At 35.6% G+C, this 15279-nt stretch overlaps 1 protein-coding gene across 1 annotated transcript; it reads right to left on the minus strand.

Moving 5' to 3' along the window:
• Positions 1 to 2132: 2132 nt before the first annotated feature.
• LOC127684491 (olfactory receptor 4K3-like) lies at positions 2133 to 3020 on the minus strand. Its single transcript, XM_052181408.1, has one exon. The coding sequence runs from the start codon at positions 3015 to 3017 to the stop codon at positions 2133 to 2135; it is 885 nt and encodes a 294-aa protein (XP_052037368.1). The 5' UTR covers positions 3018 to 3020.
• Positions 3021 to 15279: the final 12259 nt, after the last annotated feature.

A 15279-nucleotide genomic window follows, 5' to 3' on the forward strand; every position in this document is an offset into this window, starting at 1 on the left:
GAGCAGGAAAGGGGGGGAGGAGAACCTTATCTGGTGTTAGGTGAGGGAAATGGACTGAAGCCCTGAAGGTCAGCAGAAAGAATGAAACAGGCAACCTCAGGAGGTGGGTGGTTAGGACACCCTCCAGAATGACCTGAGAGTTCAGTGTCTCTCAGAAGGGAGAGACCTTGGATGAAATGCCATACAGTGGGGAGGGGCAACTGATAGATCCCACCTCCACTAGAAAGACAAGGCATCAAGTAAGGGATAGGGTTGCCATCCCACAGTCAAAACTCTGACCCATAATTGTTCCTGTCTGAGAAAACTACAGGGATGTAAATGGAAAGGAGCCTGAGGAAAAGAAGATCCAACAATAGCCCTAAAGTGGGATGCAGCTCAAGAGAAGGCTCCAAGGCCTGACACTGTTACTGAGACTATGGAGTGCTTGCACAAAGGGACCTATGATGACTGCCCTCTGAAAGCTGCAATAAGCAGCTGAAAAAGCCAGATGCAGATATGTGTACCCAGCCAATGGGCAGAAGATCCCTGTGGTTGAATTAGAGAAAGGCTGGAAGAAGCTGAGGAGAAGGGGGACCCTGTAGGAGGATCAGCAGTCTCAATTAACCTAGACCCCTGAGATCTCTAACACTGGACCACCAACCAGGCAACAAACACCAACTGATATGAGGCCCCCAACACATATACAGCAGAGGACTGCCAGGTTTGGGTTCTGTCAAAAATGATGCACCTAACGCTCAAGAGACTGGAGGCCAAAGGGAGTTTAGAGGTCTGCTGGGGAGGTGAAAGGGAGGGACATCCTTGTGAAGGCAGGAGGGCAGGGAGGAAGTAGGTGTGAGGAAAGATCAGAAGGTGGCCCTGGATGGGAATGGATTCTGGAGTGTAAATTAATAATAATAATAATAATAATAATAATAAATAACAATAATAAAGGGTTAAATCCATCAGCATAGTTAAACAAAGATTTTTCTGAACAAGATGCCAAGCTTCTGTCATATATACCCATGAAGGTACATGGCCAGATATGAGCCATACTTACTTGTAATTGCTGAAAGACATGATGCAGTTATTTGGTGGTTTTGCTAGATAATTTATAACAGTATATGTAATGTATATGAATATACATACATATTTATTATAGCTATTGCATCACAAATATTAGAACAAATATCCTAGAAAATCATGACTTAAACATTTAAACATCTGATTATAAACTGTATATATATATATTATATATATATATATATATATATATACAGAGAGAAAAAAACAAATATTTTTTTATAAATGACATACATTATAAAATAATAGCTAGAATGACATTATATATAGGAATATAGATACAGATATAGCATTCAAGAGGACATAATCTTTACTTAACAAACATTGACAGTTATTTTATTTTATTATATGAAGTAAAATAATGATCATGCAAATGAATTTATGGAAGTATAGTCAAATATGAATACTTTGGTTCTTTCTGTAAAAATAAAGTAAAATTAAAAATTCATATGAATAGATAACTTAAGAATTGATATATATTGTTTAGAGATGATACCACCAGAATTATTATTTCATTTATTTATCATTTTGATTTCAAATAGGATACTCACTTTGCAAGTTTATTTATTATTTTCTCAAGCAAATTAGGATTTGGATTGTCATATAATGTTCAACATATATATATATATACTTTAAATGTAAGATTGAATAAGTAACACAAATAAAAGACTATTAATGATAATATACTGATTAATAATCTATTGATTAATAATAGCCTAGTGATTGCACAGATTTAGGTACACTGGTAAAATTCAGCAGAATATGTTGACTATCATATTATTTATCAATTTTATCATCTAATTTTCAGATACAGAAGAGTTTATTATGCTGAAGTATCACTGTTTTTAACTGGTAAAACTCTTAAGAGTTAGACTTCTTAAATATACTTTCATATAATTATTTTTATAACCCATATACAAAACCCCTACAACCAATAACTTCCAGAAATAAAAATATGGGATTCGATTTCTAATCAATATATGGTAAAGGAGTATGGAGAAAGAAAGTTACTAATAACATGAAAATTCTAATTCTGAATTCACATGTGATTTATAAGTTTCTTTACGGAGTTCTTAATATCTTTTGTTTCTCAGGGTATAGATGGCTGGATTCAGGAGAGGTGTGATGACTGAGTAAAATACAGCTAGAAACTTGTCCACCCAAGTGATGTTGACTGGCCAAAGATAGATGAAAATGATGGGCCCAAAGAAGAGCACAACCACTACGATATGGGACGTACACGTGGACAGTGCTTTTGATGAGCCATCTTTAGAGCGAAGTTGAACAGTCACTAGAATGTAAGTATAAGATATCAGTAAGAGGATGAAACAAACAGTTCCTAAAATGCCACTTTCAGCATTTATTATGATTTCCAGAGTATCAGTATTCATGCAGGCTAACTTCATCACCAAAGGAATATCACAGAAAAAGCTGTCTATCACTCTTGGTCCACAGAAAGGTAGATCCAAAATCAAGATCATCTGACTAATGGCATGCACAAATCCAATAATCCATGATATCACAACAAGCCAGATGCACTTCTGTCTGCCCATGATGCTGTTGTAGTGGAGTGGTCTGCAGATGGCCACACATCGGTCATAGGCCATTGTTACAAGAAGCACCATCTCACCTCCGGCCAATAAATGTACACAGAGAATCTGGCTCATGCACCCTACAAAGGAAATTGTTTTAATTTCTTTTAGAAGATCTATGGTCAGTTTAGGTGTACTTACTGAAGAAAGGCAGAAGTCAACAAATGAAAGATTAGCTAACAAAAAGTACATGGGAGAATGGAGATGATGATCAATGATGATCAATATCACTACAAAGAGGTTGCCTACCAAAGTCATCAGGTAGAGGATGGAAAATGGTAGTAAGAGGAAGATCTCAAGTTTTCTTGAGGTACAAAGTCCCTGAAAAATAAACTCAGAAACCACAGTATGATTAAAGCCTTCCATTTATTAAATAACACTATTAACCTGAAGAAAGAGACAGATGAGAGAGAGAGAGAGAGAGAGAGAGAGAGAGAGAGAGAGAGAGAGAGAGAGAGAGAGAGAGAGAGAGTGTTGAACCAAGGACACCTGGAATAGGAACAATAAGATTTTGATAAGAGTTAAGGAAACAGAAAAATGCAAATTAAAATCTTAGCAACTTATCCAGCCCACATTCAAAATATGTCTTTCTTGTGTTTGTATATTGTGACTTAGCAGAAAAGCTTCATTTGTTGTAGAATGGTGGGTCAACAACTTCATATATCTGAAAGACAATATGTATATTGTTTAAAAGATTAGTAGAAAATATTATCCATATAGTTTCTAAGCCTTAACTAGAACTTTTATGTACATATTCAATAGTTAGAGCCTCTTGACCATTGTAATTTCAGACTGATCATCTATTGATATATTTCAAACAAAAACTCAAAATTCCAGTGTCAGCTCTATTTTTGGCTGTGTATCAACATACAGAATAAACCGAGATATCTCAAACATGTTGAGAAAATCTGTTGGGCAAATAACTTGAAAAGAATGGGCTGCTGAAGATACATCGTCAGCATTATCTATTCTTGAACTTTGGTCTCATCCATAGAAACATATCTTTGAAAAGACATATATTTCTAAGCCAGAGTGATGTTACTTTTTGTCCATTCTTACAGGATTTCAAATCCAAATGGTTAGATTTCATACAATAGTTCAAACAAACATTTCAAGAGCCAGTCTTATTCTGCCTCTCAATCATTTCTTCCTTTCTTACCTCCTTCTTTTCTTCCTTCTTTCTTCTATCTTTTTTCCTTCCTTCCCTCCTTCCTTCCTACCTTATCCCTTTACTTATTCCTCATCTTAATTTTTAAACTTTCTCTTTATTACTTTCAGATTTGATATTGAAAAATTAAAGCATCAAACTATTAGCAGATATTGTGAAATATTTCTATTAAGTACTTTAACAAGCATTTTTTTGAAAATAATGTTTATTGGTGTTCTTGTGCAAATTACATCAGTAAAGAAGTAATGATAGAATGCAAACACATACTTTTCTCTATAGCCTCCAATATTACTTCCAGACCAGTAGATAACTTCCAGGGATATTGATTTTGAGCAGTCAAAGAAAATTAATGACATTTCAAAAATGAGTACATTACTCTTTAAAGCTGAAATACAAATACAGAGTTTACTGATGTGTTTGTGCAATTTCATTGTGTTCAAAGTTCAGTGTACTTAACTCTTGACTATCTGTGACATTTCCATCACAGCCTTTATTGATTTTGTGAGTGAACTATGATTATTCTAAACACATCAACTTTTATCTCACTCTAATCTCTATTAACTACTTTCCTAGTATATTTTCAAATTTTGATAAAATACAGAATCCAATAATCATGAAACATTAGAATAAGTTCAGTGTCCATGAACACAATACTTTTCCAAGCTGAGAGACTTGAAACTTATAAGAGTAAAGAAGGAATTCATTAGATGTAAGCATATAAAATTGGTTTTAGTGTCCAACAGTCTCAAGGATTTGTTGAAAGGGAAGACTTGTGCAATGGTTTTTTTCTACAAATTTTTCATCAAACATGAGAATTACAAATGCAATATTCCCTGTAAAATCATCAATGGGGTAAAAAAATAATTGTACTACAAAAGCAAATGAACAAACCTTAAATGAGAAGCTGCAATGAAAATCAAATACAGCACTCATTTTGTGATGTACTCATGCTACAAGAATCACCTTGTAAACAGTTCCTTCCATTTGACTGGTTTCCTCTAATTTTTCCTTAAATCTGAAGCTATTTCAGAGTTGTTCCCTCTGTGAAAAGTTTTATCAAGAGTGTTTCTTCTCAGTGTAGCTTATATACACTGACAGCAGTTATTTCTGCCTTGGAAACTTTCCCATTCTTATATTAAACAGGAAACATTAATCGCAATTGGAAAGACTTTCACTTTCCATGGGGAAAGTCCATGGGGATTCGTAGTCTCTAACACCTACTGAATTTAATACAAGAGCTCAATAATAAAGAAAACAATTCCATTCAATTTATAAATATTTTTGTAATTATTTGCATTAGTATTTTTGCATGGTTTGAACATATAAACATGATATGATGAGTCACATGTACCAGTGAGTTTCTATAGCAGGTAAAGTCACTAGCTGTCAAACCTGAGGGCCCAAGTCTGTTCCTGTTATCCTCATGGGAGGAGAGACCACCTCCTTCAAGTTGTCATCTGACCTCCACACCTGTGCTGTGGCATGAGTTAGTGTACATATATAGACATACCTATAAGATGTGCCAATGTACACATCCATAGATAAATGTAATTTTTATTTTTAAACAGAAAAATCTTGTCTGTAGTTTTATAGCTCACATATACATTTAGACAAGCATCTCAGCACCTGTAAATGGAAAAAGAACCATTTGCTGATTATCTTTTGTTACATCATGACCAACCCATGGCATGCTCATAACTCATGCAAAGAATCTTATTATGGTTTGTACAATTTGTATTTCTTTTTAATCCATTTCATGGAGAAAACTAACAGTGAACACCATTATCTTTTGATATACATATAAATAGTGACATTCCATATTATTACTATATGTGCAATAAAATCATCTAAAATCTCTTTTCAACTTTTCATCACATAATATGACTGTATTAAGTATACTTTTCATTCTGTACAGTAATTCTCTAAAATAATTAACCAGAAAAACTGAAAAGTTATAAACTCTAATCTTTTCTTATATTTCTTCACCCACTCTCCTACTGATGATTACAGTTCTACAACTTTCTGTTAATTCAACTTTTTAGAAGTATGCATATAACTGAGAGCATACACATTTGTGTGTGTGCACATGTGTATGTGTAAGTGTGTGTATACATGCATATGTATGTATGTGTGTATTTGTGTGTATATGTGTGTGTGTGTGTTTGTTTCTGTGTGTGTATTTGCATATTTCTTCACATAGCATCATGCTCTCCACATTCAACACTGGCATTATATTCTTCCTTTTCAATTGATTCTAATTTGAATTCAAAAGAAAAGTTGGTCATTGAAAAGAATTTTGACCACAGATTTGAGGGTCCTAGAAACTCAAAATCAGAAACCACAGAGTCACTTATTTTGTTGATGGATTTAAACAGAAGAGTGAATTCAAAACCAGCTTTAGATAGAAACTGAAAACGTATCACCCCGTGATAGTAAGGTGTATCCCTTTTGATCCTAATACTTTGTTCTTGGCTGAAAACATGGAAGTTAGAGATAAATGGTCTGAGTAACATTAGGAAAGTGAGGAGTAGTGGTCAGGATTTAATACAAGAAGAAATGGGAAATAGCAATGAAAGAGGCTTGTGTCTTTATGAGTAGGAGCATGCATAGGGTGAAGCAAGAGACTCAGAAGTTCCAGGCCTACCTGGCCTTCAATGTAACCCTTACATAGTGAGTTATTTGAATAGTAAAGAAAGAAAAAAATTGCTAATATATTAAATTGAGTGGATGAAATGGGCTAATTTTCTTCTTATTTCAAGAGTGTATGTGTTGGATTTTCTTTTGTTTTGTTTCATTTTGTTTTGTTTGACTCTTAAAGATGGATTTCATTCTCCCATGACTTCACTTTTATGAAAATAATTTTTGTCATGTTTCACATTAATGCTGTTCTTTACAAACTGAATATTTTGCCTGCTTTACCTGGTATATGTTTTGTTTTTGTTTACATGAGTTATTGTGGAATAAGATACATGTATTGAATATTTGTTTAAATAAATATTTTCAACATTTAAATAACAACTCAGTAATATATAATTGAATACTTATTAATGCATTGTATACATGAGGAAGTAAAATAATTATAACCAATGTTGTCAACACATAACTTCTACTAAAATATTTTTCTGCAAAAGACACTATGCTTCACATATTATCTCACTTAAACATCACAAAATTTCCAATGCTACAATATTAGATTCATATTATCCTAGAGACACTTAGTTTTAGCTTGTTGAAATATCAGAGTTAGTCTTGAATCTATGAGTAAAGAATAGAGTAAATCATCCTCCTAATTATTAAACTATGTTCGCAAAGGGCAGCCCATTAAATATACATGGTGAATTTTCCAGAGATTTAGCAACTGAATTTTACATAATTTCTACTTTCTTTAAACTATTAGTATTATGCCCTCTTTTTGTTGTTTCTATTTTGTGTGGTTGTTTCTATTTCCGTTTTTAAATCTAGATAATTTTTGTAGTACCAGGTAGGAGATGACAACACTTGAAGATCACAATTATAAGGTCATTATAACATAAATAGTGACTTGGAGGCCAGCCTTGGTTGCAGAAAAGGCTGTCTCACTTTTGCTATAGCAATACCTACAGATGTACCTTGCTAAAATACATCATTAGATAGCCTTCTTGTTGAGTAGATGGGAACAATCACAGAGGAACATAACTAGACAATTCATAGAAAGGTTGAAACATTGGAATACTAAGGTTTACATGGGATATCTTCATCAGCGAATATATTCATCAATGGATATTCTTCCTTCATGACTTGGGAATCTATGTGAGACAGGAAGCAAAAGTTGGTAGGAATCGATGGGATGAATGGTGCCAAGAAAATAATGTTTTCTAAACATAGCAGAGCTGATTCACTGTGAACTCAGAGACTGTGGCAGCACACATAAAGCTGCATAGTTTCCAGAGGAATGGGATTGTAGCACAGCTAGTGGGAAGGAGATAGGAGTTCTCATCCCTAACCAAGAAACTGTCTCCAGTATAATTCTGCTTGCAAAGGAAAAAAAATCAATTTTCCCCCAATGGGTATATATTAACCACGGTAAGGTGTGGACTCAGTGTCGAGTCATATATAACTAACACAAAATGTAGTGATGGTATTTTTGTATTCTTTTTGCATCATATTTCTTTGTTTTGTTGACTTTTGTCTTACTGCATTTTGTTTGTTTGTTGTTATAAACTACAGTTTTTTTATTTTAATTTTTATATTTCATTACGTGTTACTTTTTTTTCATTTTTAAACTTTTACTTAGATCTCTTTACTTGTTTTTTGTTTGTTTGTTTTCTTTTTTGCTTTGAACTTATTTTTTATTCAAAATATTTTTATTTACTTTTTAAATTCGATGTATTTTTATTTACATTTCAAATGATTTCCCCTTTTCTGGGTCCCCACTCCCCACAAGTCCCATAAGTCCTCTTCCCTCCACCTGTTCCCCCATCCACCCCTTCCCACTTCCCTGTTCTGGTATTCCGCTATACTGCTGCACAGAGCCTTTCCAGAACCAGGGGCCACTCCTCCATTCTTCTTGGACATCATTTGATATGTGGATTATGACTGGGGTAATCCAGGTTTCTAGGCTAATATCTGCTTATCAAGGAGTGCATATCATGATTGATCTTTTGACACTGGGTTACCTCACTTAGTATGATGTTCTCCTGCTCCATCCATTTGTCTAAGAATTTCATGAATTCATTGTTTCTAATGGCTGAATAGTACTCCATTGTGTATATATACCACAATTTTGTATCCATTCCTCTGTTGAGGGACACCTGGGTTCTTTCCAGCTTCTGGCTACTATAAATAGGGCTGCTATAAACATAGTGGAGCATGTATTCTTATTACATGCTGGAGAATCCTCTGGGTATATGCCCAAGAGTGGTATAGCAGGATCCTCTGGAAGTGATGAGCCCAGTTTTCTGAGGAACTGCCAGACTGATTTCCAGAGGGGTTGTACCAATTGGCAATCCCACCAGCAGTGGAGGAGTGTTTCTCTTTCTCTACATCCTTGCCAGCACCTGTTTTCTCCTGAGTTTTTGATCTTGGCCATTCTGACTGGTGTGAGGTGAAATCTCAGGGTTGTTTTGATTTGCACTTCCCTAATGACTAATGATGTTGAACATTTTTTAAGATGCTTCTCAGCCATCTGAAGTTCTTGAGGTGAAAATTCTTTGTTTAGCTCTGTACCCCATTTTTTGATAGGGTTATTTGGTTTTCTTGGGTCTAACTTCTTGAGTTCTTTGTATATATTGGATATTAGCACTCTGTCAAATGTAGGGTTGGTGAAGATCTTTTCCCAATTTGTTGGTTGCCGATTTGTCCTTTTGTTAGTGTCCTTTGCCTTGCAGAACCTTTGTAATTTTATGAGGTCTCATTTGTCAATTCTTGATCTTAGAGCACATCAAAATGATCATTCATCATGATCAAGTAGGCTTCATCCCAGGGATGCAGGGATGGTTCAATATATGGAAATCCATCAATGCAATCCACTACATAAACAAACTCAAAGAAAAAAAATGACATGGTCATTACATTGGATGCTGAAAAAGCATTTGACAAAATTCAGGATCCTTTTATTCTTAAAGTCTTGGAAAGAACAGGAATTCAAGGCCCATACTTAAACACAGTAAAAGCAATATACAGCAAGCCGGTAGCCAACATCAAAGGAGCAGAAAACATCCAGCGGATAAAAGATAGCCTTTTCAACAAATGGTGCTGGTTCAACAGGACGTCAGCATGCAGAAGAATGCGAATTGATCCATCTTTATCTCCTTGTACTAAGCTCAACTACAAGTGTATCAAGGACCTCCAAATAAAACCAGACACACTGAAACTAATAGAAAAGAAACTAGGAAAGACCCTTGAGAACATGGGCATAGGGGAAAAGTTCTTGAACAGAACACCAATAGCTTATGCTCTAAGATCAAGAAGTTTATTTTCTTAAGACAGAGAGAGAGAGAGAGAGAGAGAGAGAGAGAGAGAGAGAGAGAGAGAGAGAGAGAGAGAGAGATGAAGGAATGGGGAGTGTGACAGTAATCTGCAAGAATTAAGATTAAGTGAAACCATGATCAGAATAAATTGAATGATATATAATATTAAAAATGAAATAATAAAAAACAGTTGCAAGCAAATAAAGAAACAATTTAGACCTTTGATTTTTCTGCACATTCTTTTTTTTTTTTTTTTTTATGAAAATCCCTTTATTGAAAGACCAGGTCAGAATCTCTAACAACAGTGCTGATCGTTTATAACACCCTTACTAGTATTACCCAGACCTTGATGTAGCCTGGCTCTTTCCTCCAGAGGGAATATGAGATACTGGTGGCTGTGAAATACTAAAGAGGCCAAGTGAAGAGATGAATTAGTCAAAATTGAAGTGCACCTCAGTTTATTAGCAGCTTACAAGATTTTTAAAATTAAAAAAAAGCCTCATTGTTTTCCCTCAATGATACATCTTTCTGTGACTTCTGCATTTAAAAAATAAAGTCTCCTGAGAGATATACTTGCTTCTGGCTTTTTCCCTATGCCTACAAGGGGCATAGAGTTTTAAAACGAAAAGATTACGAAGTAACACTTGCCTTAAGGGTAAGTTGATCTGCTCTAAATACTTCAGTGAGTTATTGCATAAAGGATGTATGTTTGTGATTAGCAAATTATTTTAATGAATATTAACAACATGGATGAATACTGGTATCAAACAGAATGAAATGGAATGCTGTCTCTTCTTCATTGAGGTCTGAGACCAGAGGCCAGTCATACAACTCTGGGCTTTGGTTTCTTACCTATAAAATGGAAGTTACAATAATACCAAGTCCACCAGTGGTTCTCCACCTGTAGGCTATGACCCTTTTATAGACCAAATGACGGGTTACCTAACACCATCAGAAAACATAAATATTTGTGTTAGGATTTGTAACAGTAGCAAAAATACAGTTACGAGGTAGCAACAAAAATAATTTTATGGCTGGGAGTTCCCACAACATGAGGAACTCTTTTTTTTTTTTATTTTCTATATTCTTTGTTTACATTCTAAAAGCTTTCCCCTTTCCTAGTCCCCTACCTCATATATCCCATAAGTCTACTTCTCTCCATCCATTCTCCTATCTCTCTCCCTTTTCTCTGTCCTGGTACTCCCCTACAATGCTGGATCAAGCCTTTCCAGGATTAAGGCCCTCTTCTTCCTTCTTCATGGGAATCATTTGATATGCTAATTGTATCTTCAGTATTCAGAGCTTCAGGGCTAATTAATATCCACTTATCAATGACTGCATTCCATGTGTATTCTTTTGTGATTGCATTAGCACGTTTAGGATAAGATTTTCCAGTTCCATCCATTTGCCTAAAAAATTCATGAATTCATTGCTTTTAACTGCTGAATAGTACTCCATTGTGTATATATATATACCATATTTTATGTATCCATTCCTCAATTGAGAGATATCTGGGTACTTTCCAGCTTCTGGCTATTATAAATGAGGCTGCTCTGAACATAGTGGAGCAAGTGTCCTTATTGCATGCTGGGGAATCCTCTGGGTATATGCCCAAAAGAGGAATAGCAGGGTCTGCCAGAAGTGTCATGCCCAGTTTTCTAAGCAAATGCCCGACTGATTTCCAGAGTGGTTGTACCACCTTACTATCCCACCAGCAGTAAAGGAGTATTCCTCTTTCTCCACATCCTCGCCAACACCTGCTGTCTCCTGAGTTTTTAACCTTAGCCATTCTGACTGGTGTGAGGTGAAATCTCAGGGTTGTTTTGATTTGCATTTCCCTAATGGGTAATGATGATGAGTATTTCTTTAGGTGCTTCTCGGGCATCTGAATTTCTTCAGGTGAAAATTCTTTGTTTATGTCTGTACCCCATTTTTAATAAGGTTATTATTTTCCCTGGGGTCTAACTTCTTGAGTTCTTTGTATATATTGGAGATTAGCCCTCTATCTGATGTAGGGTTGGTGAAGATCTTTTCCCAATTTGTTGGTTGCCGTTTTCTCCTTTTGACAATGTTCTTTGCCTTACAGAAACTTTGTAATTTTATGAGATCCCATTTGTTAATTCTTGATCTTGGAGCATGAGCTATTTGGTGTTCTGTACAGGAACTTTTCCTCAAGGGTTTTCCCCAGTTTCTTTTCGATTAGTTTCAGTGTGTCTGGTTTTATGTGGAGGTCCTTGATCCACTTGGAGTTGAGCTTAGTACAAGGAGATAAAAATGGATCAATTCACATTCTCCTGCATGCTGACCTCCAGTTGAACCAGCACTATTTGTTGAAAAGGCTATCTTTTTTCAACTGGATGTTTTTAGCTCCTTTGTTGAAGAAAAAGTGACCATAGGAGTGTGGATTCATTTCTGGGTCTTCAATTCTATTCCATTGATCTGCCTGCCTGTCACTGTACCAATACCATGCAGTTTTTAACACTATTGCTCTGTAGTATTGCTTGAGGTCTGGGATACTAATTCCTGCAGAAGTTCTTTTACTGTTGAGAATAGTTTTAGCTATCCTGGGTTTTTTGTTATTCCAGACAAATTTGAGAATATTTTTTCTAACTCTGTGAAGAATTGAGTTGGGATTTTTATGGGGATTGCATTGAATCTGTATATTGATTTTGGCAAGATGGCCATTTTAACTATATTAATACTGCCAATCCACGAGCGTGGCAGATTTTTCCATTTTCTGATGTCTTCTTCGATTTCCTTCTTCAGAGACCTGAAATTCTTGTCATAATCATCTTTCACTTATTTGGTTAAAGTCACACCAAGATACCTTTATGCTTTTTGTGGCTATTGTGAAGGGTGTTATTTCCCTAACTTCTTTCTCAGCCTGCTTATCCTTTGAGTATAGGAAGGCAACTGATTTGCTTGAGTTGATTTTATAACCTGCCACTTTGCTGAAGTTGTTTATCAGCTGTAGGAGTTCTCTGGTGAGGTTTTTTGGGTCACTTAAGTATATTATCATATCATCTGCAAATAGTGATAATTTTACTTCTTCCTTTCCAATTTGTATCACTTTAACCTCCTTATGTTGTCTAAATGCTCTAGCTAGAACTTCAAGTACTATATTGAAAAGATATGGAGAGAGGGCAGCCTTGTCTAGTCCCTAATTTTAGTGGGATTGCTTCACGTTTCTCTCCATTTAGTTTGATGTTGGCTACCGGTTTGCTGTATATTGCTTTAACTATGTTTAGGTATGGGCCTTGAATTCCTGTTCTTTCCAAGACTTTTAGCATGAAAGGATGCTGAATTTTGTCAAATGTTTTTTCAGCATCTAATGAAATGATCATATGGCTTTTTTCTTTGAGTTTGTTTATGAAGTGGATTGCATTGATGGATTTCCATATATTGAACCATCCCTGCGTCCCTGGGATAAAGTCCACTTGATTGTCCTGGATGATCATTTTGATGTGTTTTTGGCTTCGGTTTGCAAGAATTTTATTGAGTATTTTTGTATCAATATTCATAAGGGAAATTGGCCTGAAGTTATCTTTCTTTGTTGGATCTTTGTGTGGTTTTGGTATCAGTGTAATGTGGCTTCATAGAACCAGTTGGGTAGTGTTCCTTCTGTTTCTATTTTGTGGAACAGTTTGAAGACTATTGGTGTTAGGTCTTCTTTGAAGGTCTGATAGAATTCTGCACTGAAGCCATCTGGTCCCATGCTTTTTTTGTTTTTTTTCTATGACCCCTTTTATTTCTTTAGGGGTTATGGGACTGTTTAGATGATCTATTTGATCCTGATTTAATTTTGGTGTTTGGTATCTGTCTAGGAAATTGTCCATTTCCTCCAGATTCTCCAGTTGTGTTGAGTATAGGCTTTGGAAGCAAGATTTGATGATTTTTTTGAATTTCCGCAGTTTCTGTTGTAGTATCTCCCTTTTGATGTCTAATTTTGTTAATCTGGATACTGTCTCTGTGCCCTTTGGTTAGTCTGGTTAAGGGGTTATCTATCTTGTTGATTTTCTCAAAGAACCAGCTCCTGGTTTTGTTGATTCTTTGTATGTTTCTCTTAGTTTCTACTTGATTGATTTCAGCTCTGAGTTTGATGATTTCCTGCCTTCTACTCCTCCTGGGTGAATTCGCTTTTTTTTGCTCCAGGGCTTTCAGATGTGTCATTAAGCTGCTAGTGTATGCTCTCTCCATTTTCTTTTTGGAGGTACTCAGGGCTATGAGTTTTCCTCTTAGCACTGCTTTCATTGTGTCTCATAGATTTGGGTATGTTGTGTCTTCGTTTTCAACAAATTCTAAAAAGTCTTTGATTTCTTTCTTTGTTTCTTCCTTGACCAAGGTATCATTGAGTAGAGTATTGTTCAGTTTCCATGTGTATGTGGGCTTTCTGTTGTTTTTGTTGCTATTGAAGACCACTTTTGATCCATGGTGATCTGATAGGAGGCATGTGATTATTTCGATCTTCTTGTATGTGTTGAGGTCGGTCTTGTGACCAATTATATTGTCGATTTTGGAGATGGTACCACCTCTGGATCGGGAACAGCCTCGACCACAACACCCCATCTCCAAGCAGTGCAGGAAACGAGCTGTACACCCAGAGGCCAGCTAGGAAGAGGCAGCTTGCACTGGTTAGTTTAGCATTGACAACAAGACCAACTAACACCAGTGAGAAAAGGATAGCAAAAGGCCAATGTAGGAATGTTAGTAACAGAAATCAAGGCAATATGACAGCATATGAACCCAATTCTCCATTAAGAGCATGTCCTAGATACCCTAACACAACACACCAGAAAAACAAGATTTGGATGTAAAATCACTGGTCATGATGCTGTTACAAGAATATAAGAAGGACATAAATAAATCTCTTAAAGAAGTTCAGGAGAAAAATGATCAAAAGCTAGAAGCCCTTACAAAGGAAACACAAAAATCACTTAAAGAAATTCAGCAGAATATGAGTCAAATGATAGTAGCCAATAAGGAGGAAATGCAAAAAATCACTTTAAAAAAATACAGAACTTTGATCAACAGGCAGACGTCTGTCATGAAAGAAGAAAAACAAAAGTCTCTCAAAGAATTACAGGAAAACACAAACAAGCAGGTGAAGGAACTGAGCAAAAACATCCAGGATCTAAAAACAGAAGTAGAAACAACTAAGAAATCACAAAAGGAGACAACTTTGGAAATAGAAAACCTTGGGAAGAAATCAGGCAGCATAGATGCAAATATCTACAACAGAATACAAGAGATAGAAGAAAGAATCTCAGATGCCGAAGATACCATAGAAACCATGGACTCAAAGGTCAAAGAGAGATGCCTATGAATATACAAGAGCCTACAGAACTCCAAACAGACTGGACCAGAACAGAAATACATCCTGTCACATAATAATCAAAATCCAAAATGTACTAAACAAAGAAAGAATATTAAAGGCAGTAAAAGAGAGAGGCCACATAACATATAAAGGAAGACCTATCAGAATCACACCAGACTTCTCACCAGAGACTATGAA

Source organism: Apodemus sylvaticus, chromosome 5 (assembly GCF_947179515.1).
Source record: "Apodemus sylvaticus chromosome 5, mApoSyl1.1, whole genome shotgun sequence".
Taxonomy (NCBI): Eukaryota; Metazoa; Chordata; class Mammalia; order Rodentia; family Muridae; genus Apodemus; species Apodemus sylvaticus.

Excerpts from the sequence above, each read along its gene's own strand:
- LOC127684491 (XM_052181408.1), bottom strand. The coding sequence starts at position 3,017 with ATGGAAGGCTTTAATCATACTGTGGTTTCTGAGTTTATTTTTCAGGGA.